The 24,824-nt window shown below is 43.2% G+C and overlaps 1 protein-coding gene across 4 annotated transcripts; it reads right to left on the minus strand.

Moving 5' to 3' along the window:
• Positions 1-632: 632 nt before the first annotated feature.
• On the minus strand, positions 633-24,807 carry RSPH1 (radial spoke head 1 homolog (Chlamydomonas)). Of its 4 annotated transcripts, XR_550791.1 has the most exons (10): positions 24,660-24,806; positions 22,888-23,001; positions 22,680-22,785; positions 14,705-14,795; positions 14,024-14,159; positions 9,947-10,018; positions 5,320-5,476; positions 4,612-4,752; positions 2,016-2,173; positions 633-1,051 (listed from the first exon to the last, which is right to left on the minus strand). XR_550791.1 is itself a non-coding variant. In XM_008576911.1 (9 exons), exons 1-9 carry the CDS (start codon positions 24,711-24,713, stop codon positions 2,121-2,123), a joined length of 915 nt encoding a protein of 304 aa, XP_008575133.1. In that variant the 5' UTR covers positions 24,714-24,807; the 3' UTR covers positions 1,972-2,120. The 4 variants fall into 4 exon arrangements, 3 of the variants coding, with proteins under 3 accessions (XP_008575133.1, XP_008575132.1, XP_008575134.1); XM_008576911.1 differs by lacking the exon at positions 633-1,051 and having other exon boundaries at positions 1,972-2,173; positions 5,329-5,476; positions 24,660-24,807; XM_008576910.1 differs by lacking the exon at positions 633-1,051 and having other exon boundaries at positions 1,972-2,173.
• Positions 24,808-24,824: the final 17 nt, after the last annotated feature.

Raw genomic sequence — 24,824 nt, forward strand, 5'->3', positions numbered from 1 at the left:
CCCAAGCAGCGCACTGTAGCAGCGCGCCACCGGGCCGGCCCTCCAATATTGTGTTCTTAATGTTTTGTCCTCAAAGAGGCTCGTGTTTAAGAACATAACCACCAGATGCTATGCATGACCTTGGATCAGGCAGACCAACCCTCAAGGTCATTCGGGGTGAACTGAAGACACTTGCCATCCATCTGTAGCGCAGGGGAAGAGGAGGACGGCAAGGTGCAGCAGCGTGAGGTGAAAAATGGGGGCTCCTCCCAGAGGTCGTGGCTTTACCCCCAGGAACAACAGGGGCTGCACTGGTGCCAGGAGACAAAGGGGGTCCACGTGAGCCAATACTCAAGAAGTTGAACATGGCCTAGGCTTGCCTCCAGCCTATGAAGAAACCAGAGACATGTGCAGAAGTCTTGCAGAAGCCAAGCCAGAGTCTTGCCGGTGGGTGGCCCTGCCCCTCAGCCAACTGCAGGGACCCCCGTCAGGGAGCCCCAAGATCCCCCCTGAGAAGGTGAAGGTGTGGAACAATGTGGGCCCCAGCCTCCAGCAGCAGCTGGTGGTTCCTACCTGAGCCTGCAGTGTGTAAGGACACTTCAAAAAGTTCGTAGAAAAGTAGAATTAAAAGACAACACAACTCTTTCCATGAACACTTTGAAGTACGTTTGTATTTATTATATTGCGTTTTGTGAGAGTTGCACACATAATCCCTTTCTAGGTGTTTCCCTAGCTTTCTCAAGAGAAATTTGAGAGAGAAGTTTTATTATATACAGTCATCCCTCATATTCCCAGGGGATTGGTTCCAGGACCCGCCCACCACGCAGGGTACCCAAATCTGAGGAGACTCTGGTCCCCAATCAGCCCCTCGGGCCCCACCAATGTGGCAGGCTGACTGTGACTGTCCTTCTGGCTTGGCTGGAATTCTATTCCCATGAGCCGTCTTCTGCAGTCACAGCTTTCTTGTTCCCAGGAGAAAACTCTACAACCTGATAACCTGTGGTTTAAAGAACTTGAAGCAGAGGCTATTTCAGAAACAGGATCGTGAACAGATTTATTTGCGATCGTAAACCTTAAGAACATAACCACCAGATGCTATGCATGACCTTGGATCAGGCAGACCAACCCTCAAGGTCATTCGGGGTGAACTGAAGACACTTGCCATCCATCTGTAACGCAGGGGAAGAGGAGGACGGCAAGGTGCAGCAGCGTGAGGTGAAAAATGGGGGCTCCTCCCAGAGGTCGTGGCTTTACCCCCAGGAACAACAGGGGCTGCACTGGTGCCAGGAGACAAAGGGGGTCCACGTGAGCCAATACTCAAGAAGTTGAACATGGCCTAGGCTTGCCTCCAGCCTATGAAGAAACCAGAGATGTGCAGAAGTCTTGCAGAAGCCAAGCCAGAGTCTTGCCGGTGGGTGGCCCTGCCCCTCAGCCAACTGCAGGGACCCCCGTCAGGGAGCCCCAAGATCCCCCCTGAGAAGGTGAAGGTGTGGAACAATGCGGGCCCCAGCCTCCAGCAGCAGCTGGTGGTTCCTACCTGAGCCTGCAGTGTGTAAGGATACTTCAAAAAGTTCGTAGAAAAGTAGAATTAAAAGACAACACAACTCTTTCCATGAACACTTTGAAGTACGTTTGTATTTATTATATTGCCTTTTGTGAGAGTTGCACACATAATCCCTTTCTAGGTGTTTCCCTAGCTTTCTCAAGAGAAATTTGAGAGAGAAGTTTTATTATATACAGTCATCCCTCATATTCCCAGGGGATTGGTTCCAGGACCCGCCCACCACGCAGGGTACCCAAATCTGAGGAGACTCTGGTCCCCAATCAGCCCCTCGGGCCCCACCAATGTGGCAGGCTGACTGTGACTGTCCTTCTGGCTTGGCTGGAATTCTATTCCCATGAGCCGTCTTCTGCAGTCACAGCTTTCTTGTTCCCAGGAGAAAACTCTACAACCTGATAACCTGTGGTTTAAAGAACTTGAAGCAGAGGCTATTTCAGAAACAGGATCGTGAACAGATTTATTTGCGATCGTAAACCGACACGAGGAACGACTGGGAGAGAGATGAATGACCGATTCGCGTGAGCTGCCCGCCGGCAGAGCGCCCACGACACGGCCTCCCCGCCTCGCCCCTCGCTCCGCGTTACTCCGGCCCATCCGATTGTCTGGTCTCTTCTTCCTCAAAACTAACATTTCCTGAGAAGAAAAGAGAAACATAAGCGTGTTTCATATTTACTTTAAAACATAAGCATATTTTATATTTGAAACATAAGAATATTTCATATTTCTACTTTAAAATTCTTTGTTCACTAACAGAAATTTTGCAACAAAAAATATTACAATTGCCAAGCACTTAGGCAAAAACACACTGTCATTTTATACAGATTTTTACAGTTTTTCCTTTGGTACCAGTAATAAAATAAGCAAAAGACACACTCAAAGTAAATGCTAAGAAAGGAATATTCATGTAATATGAATAATTATCTTATGCCTGCATGCACTGTCCAAAGCAACCATCTTTGTGGATAAAACATGTAACTGTTTGGTTCTTATATTAATTAAAAGAAAAGCAGGAATTTGTCACATTCTTATAAGGTGCTATATTTAAATGTTTCATGAAATTTAGAATCACTACTTATTGTTAAGTAAACTCTATGACTCTCGCTGTTGGCCATGTTAAAGAAGAAATCAGTAGGGTAAAATCTCAGATGTAATGTGGGAATCATAATAAATAGATCTTGAATTTTTATTATTTTGATAAAGTGTTTTGCCTACCGAGCCCAGTTTTTTTTAGTTCATTTTTCATTTAAGGCACTATGGACATTTTAAACTGAGTATGACTTTGTTGTGGGGCCGCCCTGTGCGTTGGAGCATTTAGCAGCACCCTTGGCCTCTACCCAGGAAGATGCCAGTAGCACCTCCCTTACTGGCCCCCAAGTCTCCAGACATTGCCAAATGTCCCCTGGGGGCCGAAACCACTGAGTTCGGGTGGCGTCCTTTTGTCCAGGGCTGATCCACAAGTCACTGTCTCAGACGCCAGCTCGTAGTGGGCGCTACCAGCTCGCCCAGTCTCTCCCAGCCCAGTTCCAGGGATTCCTCACCCTCCTCTCTGCCCCTTCCTTTCTCTCCCCCACCAGCTTCTGGGTGGGGAAAATCCCACCTCCTGAGTGACCCCAGCCTCCTGCCTTGCCCAGCCCCAGGGCTCTACCCCCCATCAGCCCCAGAGGAGTGCAAAGGGCAAACCTGATGAGGCACTCCCTGCAGGTCCCTTGGTGCCCCGACCCCACCACACTCAGGGCCATGTGATGTCAAGAAAGGGCCAAGGGAAGGTACTGGCCCCCCATGCCCCACCCTCTCCTGGCCATCAGACTCTGCTCTCTGCCAGGAATTTCCTTCCTGGTCTCACCTATCCCTTGCCACCTCTCGGCCCACTCAACTCACCTGGAGCTACCCCCTCCTGGAAGTGTTTCCTGGTCTTGCCCTGGGTGAGCCATCCCCTCTCCTGTTAGCGCGGCCTGCCCGGCTCTGGAGAATGAGTGCCCTCTCTCTCCATCCCACACCCCTGCCAAGCCCAGCGTCTACACCTGGCAGTCCCAGCAGTTGCTGAGGACCCATCTCTGTGGAGCACCGCCAGGCACAGTTCTAAATCAGCCACTCAGTCCTCACACAACCCCGTGGGCATTGTACCTGTGAGGGACCACTGCTCTGCACCTCACGCAAATGGGAGAAGCAGGGCAGATGAGCCGGCACGCAGCTGCTAACCCGCAGAGCTGGGCTTCCACCTGACCCCACCTCAGTCACAACTCCACACAGCCAGACACTGCTTCTATGGTTCGTCATCATAGTACTTAGGTACTGCTGGCCCATGACTGCTAATCAAAGTCTAATCATGTGTGTCTAAAGCACTGAAATAGAAAACAATTTTACATGATCTAATTATTCCAGATATTATTTTCAAACGAATGGGAAATATATTTCCTCTTAACTGACAACAGAAACAAACTAAACTGAATGGGGCCCCAGGCCCAGCAACCTCAGCCCGGAGCCAGGCAGGAGCAGGTGGCTGCCTGTGCCCAGGCTGCTCCCAGACCGCCCTTTCCCATACAAACAAGTATCCACTTTGAATCAGACATAAGAAACTGGGCTACGAGAAGAGAATCCTCTCTGAGCTTCCCGGTAGTGTGCACAAGCACTTGGGAAAAGATTTTTAGAGACTTCAGAAACCTAAGCCTAAGTCAGACTTGGAGTCAAATCCCTGCCCTATGACCTGGCCGAGGTGGAAGCTTCTAGATTAATTGCACATCCAAGCCCCCTTAAAAAGAGCTAGCTGCCAGCACGGTTAACCCTTAGCCATGCGCCTGTGGCTCAGCTGCGGAAACAGCAGTGATAAAGAGAGCCACGTTCCACAGTTCTAATGGACTCCCTGCATCCTACCAGGCCCTCCCCTGCCGCCCTTGGGCTTGCAGCAGCACCTCGGCAGAGCTCACAGTGGCATTTCTGAAACCTCCCCTTAGTCCCTGGGGCCTGGCCCAAGGATGTCCTTGTGGCAGTAAGGAGAATCCCACCGCCAATCCCATGTATGGGGCCCGGGCTTCACTCTCGCTATCCATGCTCTGTAAGGGACCTGTCCTCACCCAGGGCCATGTCATAGCGGAACTCGTCCCAGCGGTCCTCCTGGATGGCGTCTGCATCTTCATCTCCAGGTCTCATCAAATCTGTGTCTTCCTCGGAAACGTCCATCAGAGTCTGAACATCCTCCACGGGCTCTCCCACACCTGAAACACAAAAGGACAAAGACACTGTGGGCGGCAGAATGAGGGAGACTGAAGACCTGCACGGTGGGCAGCCATCCCTGGGCTGTCAGCACCCCTTTCCTCCTCCTGACAGCCGCACCTCGCTTTTTCTCTAGGGAACCTTCACACATACTTTAAGTCCACCCAGCTCCAGCCCAGGCCCTGCTGCATAAAATGGTTCAGGGTGGGCAGCCATCCCTGGGCTGTCAGCACCCCTTTCCTCCTCCTGACAGCCGCACCTCGCTTTTTCTCTAGGGGACCCTCACACATACTTTAAGTCCACCCAGCTCCAGCCCAGGCCCTGCTGCATAAAATGGTTCAGGGATGGGTGCAGTTGGTCTGATAACTCTAATTCCTAGGCGTTTTTGATGACAAATGTGAGAAAGAGAAACCCCCTGTCCTCTGGGGGTTTTGAGTTGAGTGGATGACAATTTGGTAAAGCTGATGACCCTTAGTCTCCATAGGGAAGAGAATGCCGGCCCCGTATCTGTTTCCCAGGGTGTGGACATGGGATGTCCACAGCTGCGACCACCAGGGGGCGCTCCATACCCTCAGCACCTGGTGCCTCTTCCTGGACTGCCTCCTCCATACGTGGCGGCTCCTCACGGAGGGTCGGTGTCCACAGGGCCAATTCTGTGATTTTGATAGCTTTCCATTTTGGAATGACAGCTGCTAACATCTCCTCCTCCTCTTCCTCTTCTCGTTCCTATTTCAAGAGGAAATCTGTAAATTTACCAACATTTGTGTAATCTTGGTCTGGAATATTAAAAGTGAGAGAAGAAAGAACTGGTTTTGAATTATGTTTGAGCCTTTTTATAACACTATTCAATTGCCACCTATCCGTAGTGCACCTGAGGGCAGTAAGGGATCTGAAAGAGCTGGATGAGAGGTGACCGCAGAGCAGGGCCACACCTGCGCTTTCCAGTGGGGGCCACAAAAGGCCTTCAGACTCAGCACAGCCCGGCTGTCCCCAACAGTTACAGAGTGGACAAGCCAAATGGGCTTTCCAGTTGCTCAGCCAGACTTTCTAGCTCTAAGATTATTTATACAAACAATAAAAGTAGTATCGGTACAAGAAAAGGCCTAAGAAGTTCCTAAGATGTTCATGTAATGACATCGAGGTGCATGAACATGAATGCTCTACTCTTGAGTCAAGGATTATGGTGAAAAATAAAACCCAATGAAAGCAGAATGAGAGTTCATTATTTCTAAACGTGGAACATTTCATAATAATGTATAATTCCTACACTGGTGAGCAGCCAATGTATGTTGATTCTGCCAAGTACACTGGTCTACTTCTTGGGTCCAGGACCACCCTCTGAGAGCCCCCCAGGAGCAGGTTTTCTGCCAGGCTTGATGGACATCCCTCCTGCTGCTGGGAGTGCCGACAGCTGATTGCTCAGAACTGGGCCCCTCTGTCCCAAGGAACTTCCCCCACCAAGGGGCACTGCATAGCTCCAGGTTTCACATCCCATCCGTCCGTGGGCAGCCTACACCCACTGCCTGGTCCACTCAGGGGTCAAAGGCCCTTGCCTCTGTTCAGGAAACTTTGAAGGGCCATCCTAGTTTCAGACCTCCCCATGGGGTCACATCACAGTACAACTTCCACTTCTGCCCAGTCTTGTTTCCCTCACTGCCTTACAGCAACTGATCCCAAGGGACTCCCCAGTAAACCTCACGTGTATATCTCAGGGTCTTGGGGTCTGTTTCCTCCAAGCTATGGGTTGAATTCTGTCCTCCACCCCTCTAAAAAAGGATGTTGGAGTTTTAAGCTCCACTACCTCCGAATGTGACCTTATTTGGAAATAGGGTCTTTACCATATCTCAGGGTCTTGGGGTCTGTTTCCTCCATGCTATGGGTTGAATTCTGTCCTCCACCCCTCTAAAAAAAATGTTGGAGTTTTAAGCTCCACTACCTCCGAATGTGACCTTATTTGGAAATAGGGTCTTTACAAAGATAATCAAGTTAAAATGAAGCCATCAGGGAGGGCCCTAATCAAATATGACTGGTGTCTTTATAAAAAATAAAAAGAAATTTGGACACAGAGACAGACAGGCATGGAGGGAAGAGATGTGAAGACAGGGAGAAGACGGCCGTCTGCAAACCAAGGAGAGAGGCTTGAGGCAGATCCTCCCACACAGCCTCGGATGGAACCAGACCTGCTGACACCTTGATTTTGGACTTCTGGCCACCAGAACTGTGAGACAGTAAATAGCTATTGTTTAAGCCCCTACTTTGTGGTACTTACTACAGCAGCCCAAGGAAACGAATACACTGAGGAACCCAGCCTAAGGCATATTATTTCATGTAAAAGAAAAAAGAATTAATATTATTCAGAAAGGACCACTCAAACGCAGGGATCTCTTATTGTCTTTTTTTGTAAAGTAGTTAACAATAAAGTGGAATAAAACTTAAAAGAACATCACCTTTCTCCCCAAGAGGGCCACACAGGAAATGTTGACAAATCTGCATTGAACGAGCCCCAGGTGGCCCAAAGGTGGTGCCTGGAGCAGCAGGTCCAAACACTGCAGCCCACAGAGGAGATGCAGCTTACACGGTGGCCCAGAGCCCACGAAACACATGCAAACATGAAACAAGGTCCACGTTTGTCTCTACTACCAAAATTCACTTGAGATTTTCTATTCTATTCCATTTCATTTTTTGAAATGTTGCTCACAATCTACTAAATTGACTTTAGGGCGTGTTAGCACGCACTATGAAAAACATTGCTCTAGCACAGGGGTCAGCAAACTTTTCTGTCAACTGTTTAAGGCTTGGCTGGCCACATATGTGTGCCAACTACTAATTCTGCCACTGTAGTATGAAAACAGCATAGACAACACTTAAATGAATCAGCGTGGCTGTGTTCCAATAAAACTTTATTTACAAAACCAAGCGGTGAAACCCTCTTACATTGCTGGTGGGACTGTAAGATGATGCAGCTACCATAGAAAACATTTGGCAGCTCCTTAAAAAGTTAAATCCAAAATAATTGAAAACAGAGACTAAAACAGATGCTTGCACACCAATGTGCATTGAAGCATTACTCATAACAGCTAAAGGTGGAAGCTACCCAAGTGTCCATCAACAGATAAACAGATAAGCAAAATGTAGCACGTCCATACATTGGATTATCATTCAGCCATTAAAAGGCAATTTCAACACATGCTACAACACTGATGAACTTTGAAGACATTATGCGAAGTGAAAGAAAACAGACACAAAAGACAAAAGGACAAACAGAACATCACATAACGACATCGAGGTGCATGAACATGAACACTCTAGTCTCAAGTCAAGGAATTGCTGGACTTAGTATTCCAAATGTTCGGGAATAGAACAGATACAAGATTTGGGGTTTACATCAATGTTTTCTACCTTAGATGTTACTGAGGTTCTTTCTCATCATCCTGAAATACTGACTTCTACTAACGTTTGCTGGGAGAGTCTAAAACTGCAAAACACTTTGGGCTTTGTTTTTATCACTACCCAAATTAAAATAACTGCTCAGTCACTAGTAAGCCTTTTATAAAGGCTAGATTTATTACCAGTGGTGTCAGTATAATCAATTTTGCCAAAAGGTTCCTTTGAGAGACATATGAGAGGTGTCCAGTCCCACGGAGAAGCCCAGCAAAGGCAATAAACATGTCACCATCACAACAGAACAATAAAGCCAATAGCTTTTCAAAATTCTGACTGTGTGTGCAGGTGGTTACACACACAAAGAAAAATGCACTTAGTTGTAGAACCGCATGGTCTGAGAGTCCATTGGCTGTGGGAAGTTAAGGGGGAAAGATTCAAAGATTCCTTTCGATTTTAGAATCTGAGAGACTGTAGGAAGAGAAATGAGAAAGTCGGGTTTAAGAAAGTATCTGGAGAGCACTGAATAGAAAATCTGGTATTGAGGTTAGCCTTAGGATTCAAGGCCAGAGCCTGCAGGAGGTGGAGGATGAAGCGTTCAGTACAGATACGGTGGACAGGTGGCTGCCGAGCAGGTGCTGGGCAGCCCTCATTGAACTTCATCTCATTCCATCTTCACAACTTTCCCAGAGTATGGCTTCTATCTCTGGTGACCAAGGGCAGCTTTCCTGCATCCTCTCACAGCTGACCCAAAGGTGGTGGAGAAGGGTCGCATTAAAGTAGCCCCTCAGGATAATGTGAGAGGACTGGCAAGAGCGACAGCAACAACAAGCAAATCAAGGAGAGAGAGGCCTCGGCCGAGGCTGAGTGAGAATGCGTTTGGTGGCAGACCCAGACACTGGGGTTCTCTGGCTTTCTTCAGAAAAGAAAATGTGTAGGTGTGGGAAGGCTGGCCTACGATTCATTTTTAACTTGTTAGGAAAACGTACCTAAGGAACTTCAGAGACCAAAAAGAAAATAAAAGTACCATCTGACACTTTTTTGCCAGGCCAAGGTCCTCATTAAAGTTCAAAACTCCTTATGAAGAGGATGACATCAGGTAAATAAGTGAGTTGAAAGCCTCAAAACCAGTACCAAGACCAGGAAATTTTACTAAATTGCCAATTATCTATAGGCATGAGTCAGACATTAATGATGACGGGAATACAAAGACAGACATCCCTCTCCCCAACACACACACACACACGTACAAGGTACTTCAAAAAGTTTGTGGAAAAATAGAATTGAAAGATAATATGGATCTTTCCATGAACTTTTTGAAGTACCTTCATATCTGGGGTAGCTGGCTAATTTTAATATTAATGAGAAAATATTGATTTAGTATTAATACTAATGTTAAATATTGAAAAGAAAAAGAAAATTATTAACCAATGAGGCTTTAAGAGGTGCAAATCACACACCTGACATGCTGACAGTCATTGGACAAATTGTGATGACACCAGTTGTAGATTTCACTTGTCATTTCTAGGACCTAATAGTGTCCAGAACTCTCTGACTCAGGATTAGCTTGTCCCTGTTGATAAAAACTAGGTCTAGACTTCCACAATAAGTGTGAAACGATATTGTTTACTTCTAGCAATTTAGTTGTATACTAATGCATGCAAATAAAGGAGGAAGAGGAAAATGTGAAAGTTCCCAAGAGTTGTCATCACGTTTTAGGCAAATCACCTCTAATCTTGTAGGATCTATATTGTGGAGCAGCTCCTTTGCTGCGAACATAGAAAATGATGTATGTTCTGCAACTCTGCAACTTACCATGTCCGTTAAGCGATATTCACCATGCTGCTCACATCCAATGTCAAACACGTACTTTCCAGGGCCAACAGGCTATAAGCAAAGGGAAGTCAAAAGGCACTTCACTCTTAAACGTCAACACCCAACAGAAAACACAAAATGCGTCATAAATGTTGTCAGCATATAACCCACCCAAAAACCATATAATTGGGTAAAGTCCCATACAGATTAGAGAATGCTTTTATGAAGTAATGGCTAATGGAATTGCAAAGTATATGTCCTGTTTTGCTTAGTTTTTCAAAGTTTAGCCACATTTTACTTCTTTATAGAAGTGATGTTTTGGTACAAAAAAAAACTTTAATATGTCAACACCCACAGGTAAACTAGCTAGAAATAGAACCACTACTAACATTTTGATGTATTCTTTGCAAATTTTGTTTCTAGTACATAGGGGGGATTATAATATAAAAATTTGATCATAATTGCAAATACTAACTTATACTCTATTTTTACTTAGAAATACGGCATGAACTATATCCCATATTTACAGATATTCTTCCAAAACACCAGTAATCAACCTGATACTAAACGTCAACACCCAACAGAAAACACAAAATGCGTCATAAATATTGTCAGCATATAACCGACCCAAAAACCATATAATTGGGTAAAGTCCCATACAGATTAGAGAATGCTTTTATGAAGTAATGGCTAATGGAATTGCAAAGTATATGTCCTGTTTTGCTTAGTTTTTCAAAGTTTAGCCACATTTTACTTCTTTATAGAAGTGATGTTTTGGTACAAAAAAAAACTTTAATATGTCAACACCCACAGGTAAACTAGCTAGAAATAGAACCACTACTAACATTTTAATGTATTCTTTGCAAATTTTGTTTCTAGTACATAGGGGGGGTTATAATATAAAAATTTGATCATAATTGCAAATACTAACTTATACTCTATTTTTACTTAGAAATACAGCATGAACTATATCCCATATTTACAGATATTCTTCCAAAACACCAGTAATCAACCTGATACTTTATTTCATCCCTGAATTATAATCTATTTTAATCATTGGCTACTGTTGATATTTGGTATGCTGATATTTTCCTTTGACAAAGAATGTTATAGAAAACATATTCTGAGTTAAAACTTTATGAAACCCTGATATCTTCATCTTCCTTAGGGTAAATTATCAGAATTTCTGGACAAAAGCCTATATGTTTTTTTAACTATAATGAAGCTCTAATAATCTTCATTCCCACATCACTAGTTACGAATCCCCATATTGTCAAACACTTGTTTTCTGGGCACTAACATCTTGTTATACTTTCACATGTTTTTTTATATTTAAAAAATGGGATCTCGCCATTTAACTTACATATTTTATTAGTGAGGTTAAACTCTTTTTCAAGATTTTCGGCCATTTAAATCACATTGATGTAAGTTGACAAATGTTGCAAATTTCCTACCCCCATTATCATTAATCTGTTAAATGTTCTTTATAGTGTTTTCTAATCTTTAAGAGCTAAATCTTTTTAAAAGCTAAATTTAAAAGCTAAATCTATTGGTTTTTCCTTTATGTTTCTGTTTAGAAAGTTTTCTTTCCTCATTTCAAAGTTAATAAATATTCGCCTATATTATTTTCTATATGTGATTTTCTTGGTTACATTTAAATCTTTATTTCTTCTAGAAAGTACCTTCATCTACATGCTGAAGGACAAACTCTAATTTTATTTTTCTCCCAAATGGTTATCAAGCTGTCCCAGCACCATTTCTTGGCTCTTTACCATTATTTCTTTATTAATTTGAAATGACAACCGTATCAAGTGTTACATTATTTTACCACATGGATCTGTCTCTAGACTTTCTAATCTCCTTCATTGGTCTATGTATCTCTATACCAGTATCACACTGTTTTAACTATTGAAGCTTTGTAGTATGTTTTGACAACTTGTCAACAAGGACTTGAACAGGCAATTTTGAGGAAGAAACGCAAACAACAACAACAAAAGTGTGACAAGGTGCTCGACCTCACTAGTAATCAGGGAAATACGCATTAAAACAATGAGACAACAGTGTTTGTTTACCCATCAGGTTTAAAAAAAAAAAAAGTTAAAGACTAACAATACCCAGTGTTGGTGAGAATAGGTGATAAAGTGACTCTCATATTCTGTTGGCAAGAGTATAAATTGGCACAGCTTTTTAGGACAACTGGCAGTGCAGGTCATGATTTAAAATGTCAATTCTTATAGGTTCAGTAAGTCCAGCGATTCCATTATCTAACCTACATAAATACTCCCAAGTGTGCAAAATGATAAAAGATGTATCTTTGTGTATATTTTTGTGTCCTGATATAGGGCAACCCTACCTATGCAGTTAAAACCCCCAAACTATAATTCTGTATGTATAAGCGTGTATGTACATGAGGCACAGAAATGGTGCAGAAGGACAAGATGTATCTTTGTGTATATTTTTGTGTCCTGATATAGGGCAACCCTACCTATGCAGTTAAAACCCCAAAACTATAATTCTGTATGTATAAGCGTGTATGTACATGAGGCACAGAAATGGTGCAGAAGGCACATGCTCGAGGGAGAAGCAGGGAGAGGAGGGAGGGCTGGAAAGCAGGGAGGGCAGGGTGCCAGTGTCTGAATGTTTTGCAATCAGAACGTACTCATGTGTTATTTAAAGTTGCTTTAAATAACTTTAAAGTTGCATACTGACTAGCAGAACAAAACCCCCATTTTTACTCTTATTTTCCAGACTGGTCTGGGTTGTTCAAGCTTATTGATCCTTCCAGATTAATCTTTGTCAAGATCTCTTCGCCCCTACATACCTCCCACCCCAAAAACACCCATGGGAATTTTGCTGGGAATTACATAAACAATGCAGAGATTTGAGGAGAATGTACTGTTTTGAAAAATAATAAAAGTAAAATCTGCAGTTAGGGCATAAATTATAAAAGGTTCCTTAAAAAGCTGGTGGAAAATCGAATTAAAAGATGATACCTCCTTGTTTGCATAGTGGTGAGGAAAAAAGATAATACAAATCCTTCCATGAACTTTTTGAAGACCCCTCATATATAAATGAAAACAGAGTTTTAAGAGAGTCTGAGGAGGTGTTGCTAAGCCAGTTAAATGTTCCCCATGTCCACTTCTAACACCGTTCATTTGCTCAACAGATTCCCGCTGTGGGGAAGGTTTCTGCTCAGCTCCCGACCAGAGCTACCATGAAAGCAAGAGTCCTCCGAACGGAAATGATCCATGTGAGTGCTGGGAAATGGGAACTGGGAACTGGAGCCTCCAGACCTGGGCTGCGGAGGGAACACCAGCACTGCCCTCCCAGGAAACAGATTCCAAACACTCCACGTAGAAGTGCAAGAAACAAATATTTTGTGTCCGATTTGCCAATGAGAAGGAACAGGTACAATGGGAAGTTCAGATGCCCCCTCATGTTACAGCAATGCAACAGACCACTGCTGAAAGACGATGGCATCTCTACTGAGATGCAGAGAAACAGGTACAGAGAGGCTCAGGGAGAGGCACAGCTGTCCTGTTCCCCACATTTGAAGGGGATGGGAGGGTCTCCCTGAGTTTTTAGTACTTTCCATTCACACATTTTCATAGGCTGGGGGAGGGGGGTTGATAAGAGTCTGGATGTTGTCACCCAAAATGCATGTGGAAATCTGCTCCCCAATGTGCAGTGTTGGGAGCTTTTTGAGTCATGGGGCAGATCCCTCATGTATGGATTAATGCTCTCCCTAAAGGCTGGAGGGGTAATGAGTGAATTCTCACTCTATTAGTTCCCAGGACAGCTGGTTGTTTAAAAGACCCTGGCACCTCCCCTCTCTCTTTCTCTTGCTTCCTCTTGCCATGTGATCTGCTTGTACCCGCTGCTGCCTGCCGCTTTCCACCATGAGTCTAAGCAGCCTGAGGCCAGTGCCAGATGCAGCTGTCCCAGAATCATAAGCCAAATAAACCTCTGTTCTTTATAAATTACCCAGTCTCAGGTATTCTGTTATAGCAACACAAAATGGATTAATACAGGGTTTTTGCATATTTCATTGACAAATGTCACTTCCCATTGACTTACGTTTTTGTTCAAGAATTTGCCCTGGTACCTGTGGTTCAGGTGAATGAGCTCAGCTGCACCCTCCTGCTGTCCGTTCACCCAGGTCCCGACGTACTTACTGCCCGTCTCTGCATAGAAATAGGTGCCTTGCCCATGCCTGGTTAAGACAAGGGGCACATTGCATTTTGTTCCAGCAAAGAGGAAAACCTTCCAGGTTTATACACAAACATTGAAACTGGGGGTGGCTTAGATTGATGCAGGCTCACAAACAACTTGGCTTCTATATATGTGTCCATTCAAAAGATGTCTCCTGCTCAGCGTGCCCCATGCATGAGACATTAACAGATGCATAGACGACAGGCATCACCTGCTGGACAGAGGCAGGCTTCCAGTGCATCAGCTGGTTTCCCTAGGAAGAGGCACAGCTACTAGGAGCTGTTGCTCAGTCCCCTAGCTGATTCTTCTGTGCCCTCCACACCTTGGGGCCCTTTGGCAAAGGACTCTAGTGTCCCGCCCCCTCTGAGGGGAAGACATCAGTCATGATGTGAGTGTGCACCTGCTTAGTAACACATCATCCAGCAGCTTGCCTTAAAGCCATGGAAAGATTTGAACTACCTGTCAGACTTGGTAAGTGGGCTTTTGTCACAATTCTGTTTCTCAGCAAGAGTGAGCAATCTAAAGACATCATCATGTTCTTATTACCTTTGGTGAGCAAACCACTCTCCAGTGTAGGTGTCATTGTTGATGTAGTAGTACACACCATGGCCATGCCTCTGGTTATCCACCCACTCCCCTAGAAGGAATGACACAGAAAGAAGCCTGGGTGAGCAGAAGGGAGCGATGCCCTTTACCTTGTCTTCAGACTATCAGCAATGGCAGAGGTGGGTTTGCCATGAAGCAAAAGGAGCTACAGCTTCAGGGCCCCATGCTCACGTGCCTCCTTCCGAGGCCACAGGAAGGACTCTGACAACATGTGTGATCCTGCTTCCTCTTGCACTGCATGGCATGCAGTGGTGAGCCATTTTGGCTGGCCAAGAGAGGGCTGAGGCAGGGTTTCACTGGCTTCAGGCAGGATGAGGTATATGCAGGTGGCCACCATCACCTGCATGTACTGACAAACGGATTTTCCAGGTTGGCCAGGGGCTCAGTGAGGATTTAAACCAAGGTTTATCTGATCCCATTACCAGTGATCCTAACCCCACACCCCATTTACATTGTCAGTGCTTAGTGATCCAGCAACAACTTCAGGGCTTGATAGTCTATGCTCAGCCACTTGCCAGCCTTTCACTCTATTTCCCACCTAGCACTGTGGCTACAATGCACCACCCCAGACAGCTTCCCATGGCTGCCCACTAGCTGGATGCTGCACCTTGGCTGGCCCAGATCTCTGCCTGGAGTCTTCCCTCACCTGGGTGTCCTTGCCTACCCACTGCCAGGCAAGTTTGTGCTCATTTCTCATAGACTTGATGGGAAATACTGAAACTGGTCAAGACATCATAAAATTCATAAAACATCTCTACAATAAGGGCAACAGCAAACTAGTGTCATCAATTAAAGTGATCTACAACCTGGAACCCAGGCAGAAGCCCCAGGCAACCTGGCCCCTGCCCAAACACAAGGCAGGAGTCTGCCACAAACACCCCTTCCACACAGGTGGTCCACCACAGCTATTGCCACTGCAAGATGGCTCACTACCACAACAGCAGCCAGGACCGCCCTACAGGCAGTCTGCTATATACTCAACCACAGTGACACAAGTAGAGTCACCAGCAGAGCCTGCAAAAAGAGGAGAAAGTCTTTCTCCTCTAAGTCCACTCCAGAGAAACAGATGAAGCAACTGCTATACCAGATGACTAGACATCAACACAAAGATACTAGAAATACAAATAAATAGGAAAATATGACACCACCAAAGGAATACAGTAATTCTCAAGTACCAGACCCCATAAAGCAGGAAACCCTTGAAATGACTGAAAAGGAATTCCAAGCAACAATCTTAAGAAAACTCAAAGAGATAAGAGAAGACAACACAATTAAATGAGAAAAAATATCCAGGATATGAAGGAGGAAATGTACAAAGAGATTAATACTTTTAAAAAGAATGTAGCAGATCTCCTGGAATTGAAGGATTCATTCAGTGAAATAAAAAACACAGCCAAGAGCTTAAACATCAGGTTAGAGACAGCAGAAGAAAGAACTTCAGATCTTGAAGATGATCTTTTCAAAATAACGTAGGCAGAAAAAAAAAAAGAAATTTTAAAAATGAAGAAAATCTGGGCCGGCCCGGTGGTGTACTGCTACAGTGCACCACTTGGGAGTGTGGCGGCGCTCCCGCTGAGGGTTTGGATCCCACATACAGACCGGTTCCTGCTCGCTGGCTGAGCGAGGTGCGGGTGCAGCACCGAGGTTTGCGATCCCGTTGCCGGTCCCGGTCCGGTACGGGCGCGACACTGAGGGTTGCGATCCGTTGCCGGACACGAAAAAAGACAAAAAGCAAAAAAAAAAAAAAAAAGAAATTTTAAAAATGAAGAAAATTGCCGGTCCCGGTCCAGTACGGGTGCGACACTGAGGGTTGCGATCCGTTGCCGGACACGAAAAAAGACAAAAAGCAAAAAAAAAAAAAAAGAAGAAGAAAATCTAAGAGAGCTAGCAGACAACCTTAAGTTCATGAACATCCAAATCATGAGTGTTCCAAAAGGTGAAGAGAAAAGAAAATGCATTGAAAACCTATTCAATGAAATAATAATAGAAAACTTCCCTGGTATAGGGAGAGACACAGACTTTCAGATTCAGAAAACTCAAAGATCCCCAAACAGATTTCACCCAAAAAGATCCTCTCTGAGACACATTGTAGTCAAACTGGCAAATAGCAAAGACAAAGAGAGAATTCTAAAAGCAGCAAGAGAAAAGCATCAAATCACTTATAAGAGAGCCCCCATCAGACTAACAGCAGGCTTTTCAACCGAACTCTACAGGCCAAGAGAAAATGGGATGATATATTCAAAATACTAAAAGAAAAAAATTGCCAGCCAAGAATACTATACCCAGCAAGGCTATCCTTCAAAAATGAGGGAGAAATAGTATATTTTCCAGACAAACAAAACTGAAAGAGTTCACCACCACATGACCAGTGCTGCAAGAAACTCTCAAGGGAGTCCTGCAACTGGAATCTGAAAAACAATAATCACTATCATGAATACACAAGAAAGAACAAAACCCACTAGTAAAACAAAAATGTGAAAGAGAAAGAAACTAAATCTTACCACCTCAAAAACCCAACAAATGTTGAAGACAAATAATAAAAGGGGAAGAAAGGAAAAAAATATATTTATAACATCTAAACAGAAAGTGATAAAATGCCAGGAGTAAGACAATACCTTTCAATAACACCCTGAATGTAAATGGATTAAACTCCCCACTCAAAAGACATAGATTGACTGGATTAAAAGGCTAGACCCAACTATATGCTGTCTTAAAGAGACTCACCTCACTTGTAAAGATACACACAAACTAATAATGAAGGGATGGAAAAAGATATACCATGCAAATGGAAACCAAAAACGAGCAGAAGCAGCTATTTTTATAATGGATAAAAGAGACTTTCATCCAACAATTACAACTATTTCATCCAACAATTACAGAATATACATTCTTCTCATCAGTACATGGAACATACTCCAGAATAGACTACATGTTAGGTCACAAGTCAAGTCTCAGCAAATTTTAAAAAATCAAAATTATCTCAAGTATATTTTCAGACCACAACAGATTAAAACTGGAAATCAGTAACAAGTAAAACTCTGGAAACTTTACAAATACATGGAAATTAAACAATAGGCTCTTGAATGACCTATGGATCCAAGAAGAAGCTAAACAGGAATTCAAACAATTTCTTGAAACTAATGAAAATAAAGACACATCATACCAAAACCTCTGGGATACTGCAAAAGCAGTTTTAAGAGGGAAGTTTCTTACAATAAATGCTTACATCAAAAGAATAGAAAGACTTCAAATAAACAACCTAACGTTATGCCTGAAAGAACTAGAAAAACAAGAACAATCCAATCCCAAAAGTAGTAGAAAGAAAGAAATAAGATCAGAGCAGAACTAAATGAAACAGAGTTCCAAAAACTGATACAAAAGATGGATGAAATAAAAAGTTGTGTTTTTGAGACGATAAACAAAATGGACAAGCTATTAGCTAGGTTAACCAAAAAAAAAAAAAAAAAAAAAAAAAAAAAAAAAAAAAAAAAGAAGAGAAAAGACACAAATAACAAAATCAGAAATGGAAAAGGAGACATTACAACCAATACCACAGAAATACAACGAATCATTAGAGACCATTAGAAACAACTATACATCCATACATTTGAAAACGTGGAGGACATGAATAAATTTCTGGACATTTACAAACTACCAAGACTGAACCAATAAGAAACAGAAAACCTGAACAGACCAATAACAAGCAATGAGATTGAAACAGTAATCAGCAGTCTCCCAACAAAGAAATGCCCTGGACTGGATGGCTTTACTCTGAATTCTACCAAACCTTTAAAGAGGAATTAATACCAATTCTCTTCAAACTGTTCCAAAAACTTAAAACATAGGCCATTCTCCTGAACTCATTCTATGAGGTCAGCATCACTCTGATACTAAAATCAGACAAAGATACAACAAAATGAAAGCAACAGGCCAATATCTCTGACCAACATAGATGCAAACATCCTCAACAAAATATTAGCAATCATAATACAGCAACACATCTAAAAAATTATATACTGTGATCAAGTGGGATTCACCTCAGGGAAGTAAGGGTGGTGCAACACATGCAAGTAAATAAATGTGATATACCACATCAACAAAATCAAGGACAAAATTTATATGATTATCTCAATAGATACAGTAAAAGCATCTGACAAAATTCAATATCCCTTCATGATAAAGGCTCTCAGCAAATTAGGTATAGAAGAAAGTATCTCAAAACAATGAAAGCCATATATGACAAACCTACCACCAATATCATCCTGAATGAAAAACTTTCAGTTTTTCCCTTAAGAACAGGAACAAGACAAAGATGCCTACTCTCGCCACTGCTACTTAACATAATATTAGAAGTACTAGCCAGAGCAATCAGGCATGAGAAAGAATTAAAGGGCATCCAGATTGGAAAAGATGAAGTCATATTCTCCCTGTTTGCAGATGACATGATCCTATGTATATAAAAGCCTAAAGACTCTACAAAACAAACAAACAAACAAACAAAAAAACCTCTCAGAGTTGATAAATGATTTCAATAAAGTTGCAAGATACAAAATCAACGCATAAAAATCAGTAGCATTTTAATACTCCCATAATGAACTAGCAGAAAAAGAAATAAAGAAAGCTAGCCCATTTACAATAGTCACCAAAAAAAAAAAATACCTAGGAATAAATTTAACCAAGGAGGTAAGAGATCTCTACAAGGAGAACTACATATCACTGTTGAAAGAAATTAAAGAGGGCACAGAAAGATGTAAATACATTCCATGCTCTTGCATTGGAAGAATTAATATTGCGAAAATGTCCATACTATCTGAAGTGATCTACTGATTCAATGCAATCCCCACCAAAATACCAATAACATTGCTCACGGAAATAGAAAAAACAATCCTAACATTCATATGGAACAACAAAAGACAGAACAAAAGAATAGGCAAAGCAATCCTGAGCAAAAAAAATAAAGCCAGAGACACTATACTACCTGACTTCAAATTATACTACAAAGCTATAATAACCAAAACAACATGGTACTGGCATAAAAACAGACACACTGCCTTACACAAAACCATTCTGGCCCCTCGTGATGACAGTCAGCTAAAATAGGCTGCTATGAATTTTCAGCCATGCATTAACTTACTCTGTGATTGGAAGAATATTGACTTACTGAGCTAAAATTAATATCGTAACTTTTGATCTTCATTTCTATTGCTGCCCTAGTGAAATAAGACTCTTATTTAAGCTTTAGTCAGAGAAGAAACTTGCACCCTTTAAGATACAAAACCATCTGGAGAAACAAAAAATCCCAAATGTTTCCAAATGAGTTTTATATGTTGGTGTGGTATATTATGAAATATATTTGGTCTTTATTCAAGGTTCCAGGCACAGAGCTACTAAAACCCTTGAAATTTCCTGAGTGATAGGAGTGTCTTTTGTTATGCAGAATGAGTCTCTTTTGATCACACCTGAGTTTCTGCTAACAAGGTGACTTAGGGCAGGGCCCCTAGATATCCTCAAGAGGAGGATGGTCACCAGAGGTTAGGGTTAGGGTTAGAGTTAGGTTAGAGGGTTGAAACTTTCAGCCCCACCCACCAACCTCCCAGAAGGAAAGGGAAGTGAAGGGGGATGGGGGGTGGAGATTTAAGTCTATAAAACTCTTGAACAGGAGATTTGCTGTGTTTATGGGTTAGTAAATGCATCACGTGCCAGGAGGGCAGTGCACCCCAACTCCTGTGCTCCAGAACCTTCTGGACCTTGCCCTATGTACTTCTTTATCTGGATATTCATCTGTAGTCTTTATAATATCTTTTATAATAAACTGGTAAACATAAGTGAAGTGTTTCCCTGAGTTCTGTGAGCCATTACAGCAAATGATCAAACCTGAGGAGGGAGTTGTAGGAACCCCTGATTTGCAGCCAAGTCAGACAGAAGTGTGAGTAACCTGGGACCCAGCACTTGTGATTGACATCTGAAGTGGGGGCAGTCTTGTGGGACTGAGCCCTCAACCTGTTGGGTGTTAAATCAAACAAAAAATTTTGGCCTGAGAAAGCCTCCATACTTCCATACCTGAGCTCTTGCTCACAAACCACAATCTAACTCAGTACTTAAGTAAATTGAAAACCTGACTTAGAAGTGTGCTTCTGTGATGGTAGCTGAATCTCAGCCAGTCGCAGGCAGTCAGCTTCTGTATTCCTTTTCCTGTACCTTTCCTACCCTTTCTGTCTGTAAATCTCACCTGACCATGCGGCTTCTGCAGAGTTCCCCTGAATCTGTTTCAACTCCAGGGACGGCCCAATTCAAGAAATGTTCTTTTATATATTTTTTTCTTTTCTTGCTCAATTAAACTTTGCTAAATTTAATTTGCCTAAATTTATTCTTCTAACAGGGGTCAGCACTAACTCTGGGTAGTAAGTGTCAGAATTGAGTCGAATCATTGGAAACCCAGGTAGTATCCACAGGCCAGTGGATTGCTTGGTACGGAAAATCTACACATTTGGTGTCAGAGACGGGAGAAGAGAAAAAGTTTTCCCTGTAGTTAACCTTCATATTCAAAATTCTTTAAGTCCCTTATTCTGAGTGTCTTTTCTTACATATATGCTGTTCAAATTGTATCAACATCTACACTAAAATCAAAAGTGATAACAATGAGATTAGGCTCATAAGAATTTGAAAATTATTAAATCAAGCCCCAAATTAAATTCTTTAAAGTCGATTCAAAAAGTAGATGGTGCTTCTTCTGGAGCAAGACTTCTAAGATTTATGAAACAAAACAAAACAAATTCCATCTCTAACAGGGACGGCATTCATACTCTCCATCCTGGTCTCAGAATCAGACAGAATCCCCTTTCCGTAATTCTTTGACATCTACTACTACCGGTTCTCATTTTATCTAGGAGTAAGGCAAGTAACCACAGCTTGCACTTTAACAATATGTCATCCTCGTTAGGAAGTGACAGTAATACGTGGTACATAATGGTCCTAGCCATGGACGCTCACTGAGCTCTTGCCATGAATCGGGCATGGCTCTAAGTGTTTCATGTGAATTAATCCATTTACTCTTCATACTGCAGATGAGAAAGCTGAGGCAAGGAGAGATGAAGTCGCCCATGCAAAGCCACACTTATTGTCACAAGAGTTCAGGGTTGGGGGTCACAGATCTTTTTGGAAATCTAACAAAAACTAGATAACTTCTTCCCAGGGGGGAATAATGCCTATAACACAGATGTTGCATACAGTTTCCGAAGGTTCACAACCCACTCCCTATCTGTCTCTCTTCCCAGGTTTGGGATTAGGCTAACATTGTAGTCACGCCAGGTGACCATGGTACATGGGGCAGCAGTGAGGTTCTTGGAAATAAGGGAACAAGAACCTTCCTGAAACATAACATTGTTATGGAAGGAATGCAGCAGAGATAGGAAAATCAGCTTCATAAAGCAGAATGCTTCCAGACCAAAAGCCCTCACTGAAGGAACCACCAGGTCTAAAGAAACAATGTGTCCATCAGGAGAGGGGGTGGTCAGAAACGGAAAACAGCAAAGACAACTTCAGGGACATGAATCTACACAGCATCTGAAGCCATGGGTCCAAATAATGCCCCGAGATCCATGCTCACCTGGCAGCATCTCTTACATTTGCTCCCAGTAACTGCACAGGCTCACAGGAGGGGATGTGCTGGTCACAGGGACAGTCATATTTCCCACTACAGACTAATTGATTAGTTAGTTAATTAATGACAAGGCTTTCTGATTTCTGTGTCAACCCTGTGAACACAGGAACACACTCTGTGTTTGTTCAATGACTGACTAATCTTGAGAATTTTAAGCTTTCTTGTATCCACAAACAAGTTCAGTCACAAAAAAAAAAAAGAAAAAGAAAAGAAAAACTTCTGCAGCACAGAAATCTGCTTGTGATAACATTTTACCTTCAAATCTCGATCCATCTGGATATATAAAAGTGCCTTGACCATGCTTTTTATTTTTAACATATTCTCCGATGTATCGAGCACCATTTTTAAATTTGTAGATCCCCTGAAACACATTGATTATTTAATTCATATCATTCCTAAATTTAACATTTGCTGATAGAGTATTAAACAGAGAAAGCCACCCAGTCAAGTCATTGATTCTGACCTGGCCATGTCTTTTACCGAATTCATAGGTCCCTTCATATGTGTCCCCATTGGGTAGTCTCGCTTTCCCGTGTCCATGCCGTTCACCTGCCTCATTCCGATCCCCCTCGTATTCCTGGGCAAAAGAAATTGAGATAATTTAACCTGGGTTTCCCAGAATATCATGTTGTATACCTTAAATAAAATATATAAAAAATTAAAATAAAAAAAACATGGAATTGGATCTGTCTAGTCTTATTACAACACAAGTACAGACACACTACATAGAGGATTTCAGAAACAAACATCTGTGCAATTATTGTCCTCTTCTAATATGGTTTGGCCCAGAAATTCTTTCCTAGAATATAAGGTAAAGATTTGTGACCTTACAGATTTGTTTCTTGGTTAGTCTAAATCAAAATGTACAAAAGGCCCCTCCTTCTGTAAAAGAGGTCTCCCAATATGCTCAATACTGAGCAGCTGGGGTGGCTGAATTAGAGAGAAATCCTTTAAAATGATCCCAAACATGATCTGAACCTGAAAAATACAGACACTTAAAGCATTACAAATCAGTAGGGCCATATGAAGAGAGAAACTAGAAAGCTTGCTGGGCAGATATTGTAGGTTGGGTCCACCCAGAAGCAGACCCTGAACAAGTGATTTTTTTTTTTTTTTTCAAGAAGTACTCTCCTGGGAGAAACCAGTAAAGGGGGTAGGAAGTAGATATGAAAGAGGAGACAGCTAAGCAAGGCTGCAATTTGAAGTGACATCCCAGAATCGGCCTAATTATACTGGGAACTCTGGAGCATAATTACACTGCAGAGTTTGTTCTGCTTTTTACATCAGTTTACTGGCTTTCCCGGGGAGCATGTAAATCCCAGGCACTTCAGGCTCTCCATACTGGCCAGGTGATTCTAGTGCATAGAGATGCTAGTCTTGAGCAGCAAATCAGGCAGAAGCTGAGAGGCGGGGGCCCAGAGCTAGCAAAAAGGTCTGAGCAGGCACCGACAGCATCACAACAGAGGTGCTAGATTTTTCAGTTAATTCTGAAACTATCTCAACTTTGTACTGTGCACATACACAGCAGCAAAGTTTCCCAATCTGTCACCCAACCATGGTCACCCTCTCACTTAGGAAGGTGCTGCTCTCTGGGAAGTACAAATATGCCCACAAAGAGCCCAAGCCACACCCCTGGGCGTGCATCCCTTACCTCTGCTCTGATGCCTAAACCAGGGAATAATCCCAACGACCTGGGTCAGTTCAGTGGAGACTGAAAAAAGCTCGTGTGAGTACAGGCCTATACAGTAATATCTTCAGGACCCCTCTGAGCCCAGGGCCTCCTCAGCATTTCTTGGAGGCTGCCAAGAAGTAGCTTTCCCCTATTCATCTTACTCCTGGGGGAGCAAAGCTCAGTTACAGAAATGACCTATTCAAGTACAGTGTGGCAGCTTGGGATGATCCGATCATCCAAGCAGAATGCCTCTTTGGGGGTTAACACATAAGAGGACAAAAGGTCCAAAGCCTTCCATCTGGAAATCTTCGCCTTTAATGGAGGGAGGGGAGTGGGGGGAGGGCTAGGAGGGATGAGGGAACCAGACGTCACAACGTTTCACCTTTCACCGTCAACTTCCCGGACGCAGCGCCCGGGGTGGCCGGCGTGGTCCTAGTCCCTGGGCCTCCGGGGGCCGTGGCTCAGTTCTCCGGTCTCAACGCCTCCCCACTCTGCGCACCCGACCTCCCGAGGTTCTCCCGCCCACGCGCTCTCCGGGAAGCCCCGCCTGACTCGGATCTCACCCCGATATCATTCTCTCCCTCCTCCTCCAACTCCTCGGAGCCCAGTTCCGACATGATCTCGTCCCAGCGTCGATCCCCGCTGCAGCGTCTCTAGCAGGTGGGTACCAGCCGCCCTCACCGCCGCGTCCGACGTCGCCATGGAGACGCGGCCAGCAGGCCTCCCTC

The sequence above is a fragment of the Galeopterus variegatus genome, unplaced genomic scaffold, assembly GCF_000696425.1.
Source record: "Galeopterus variegatus unplaced genomic scaffold, G_variegatus-3.0.2 Scaffold1427, whole genome shotgun sequence".
Classification (NCBI taxonomy): domain Eukaryota; kingdom Metazoa; phylum Chordata; class Mammalia; order Dermoptera; family Cynocephalidae; genus Galeopterus; species Galeopterus variegatus.

Coding starts and splice junctions, on each gene's coding strand:
- RSPH1 (XM_008576910.1), bottom strand. CDS start 24,713: ATGTCGGAACTGGGCTCCGAGGAGTTGGAGGAGGAGGGAGAGAATGAT. Junction 14,160..14,704: donor GAGTGGTTTGCTCACCAAAG/GTAATAAGAACA, acceptor TGTCTTAACCAG/GCATGGGCAAGGCACCTATT. Junction 10,019..14,023: donor GCAAATTCTTGAACAAAAAC/GTAAGTCAATGG, acceptor CTTTGCTTATAG/CCTGTTGGCCCTGGAAAGTA.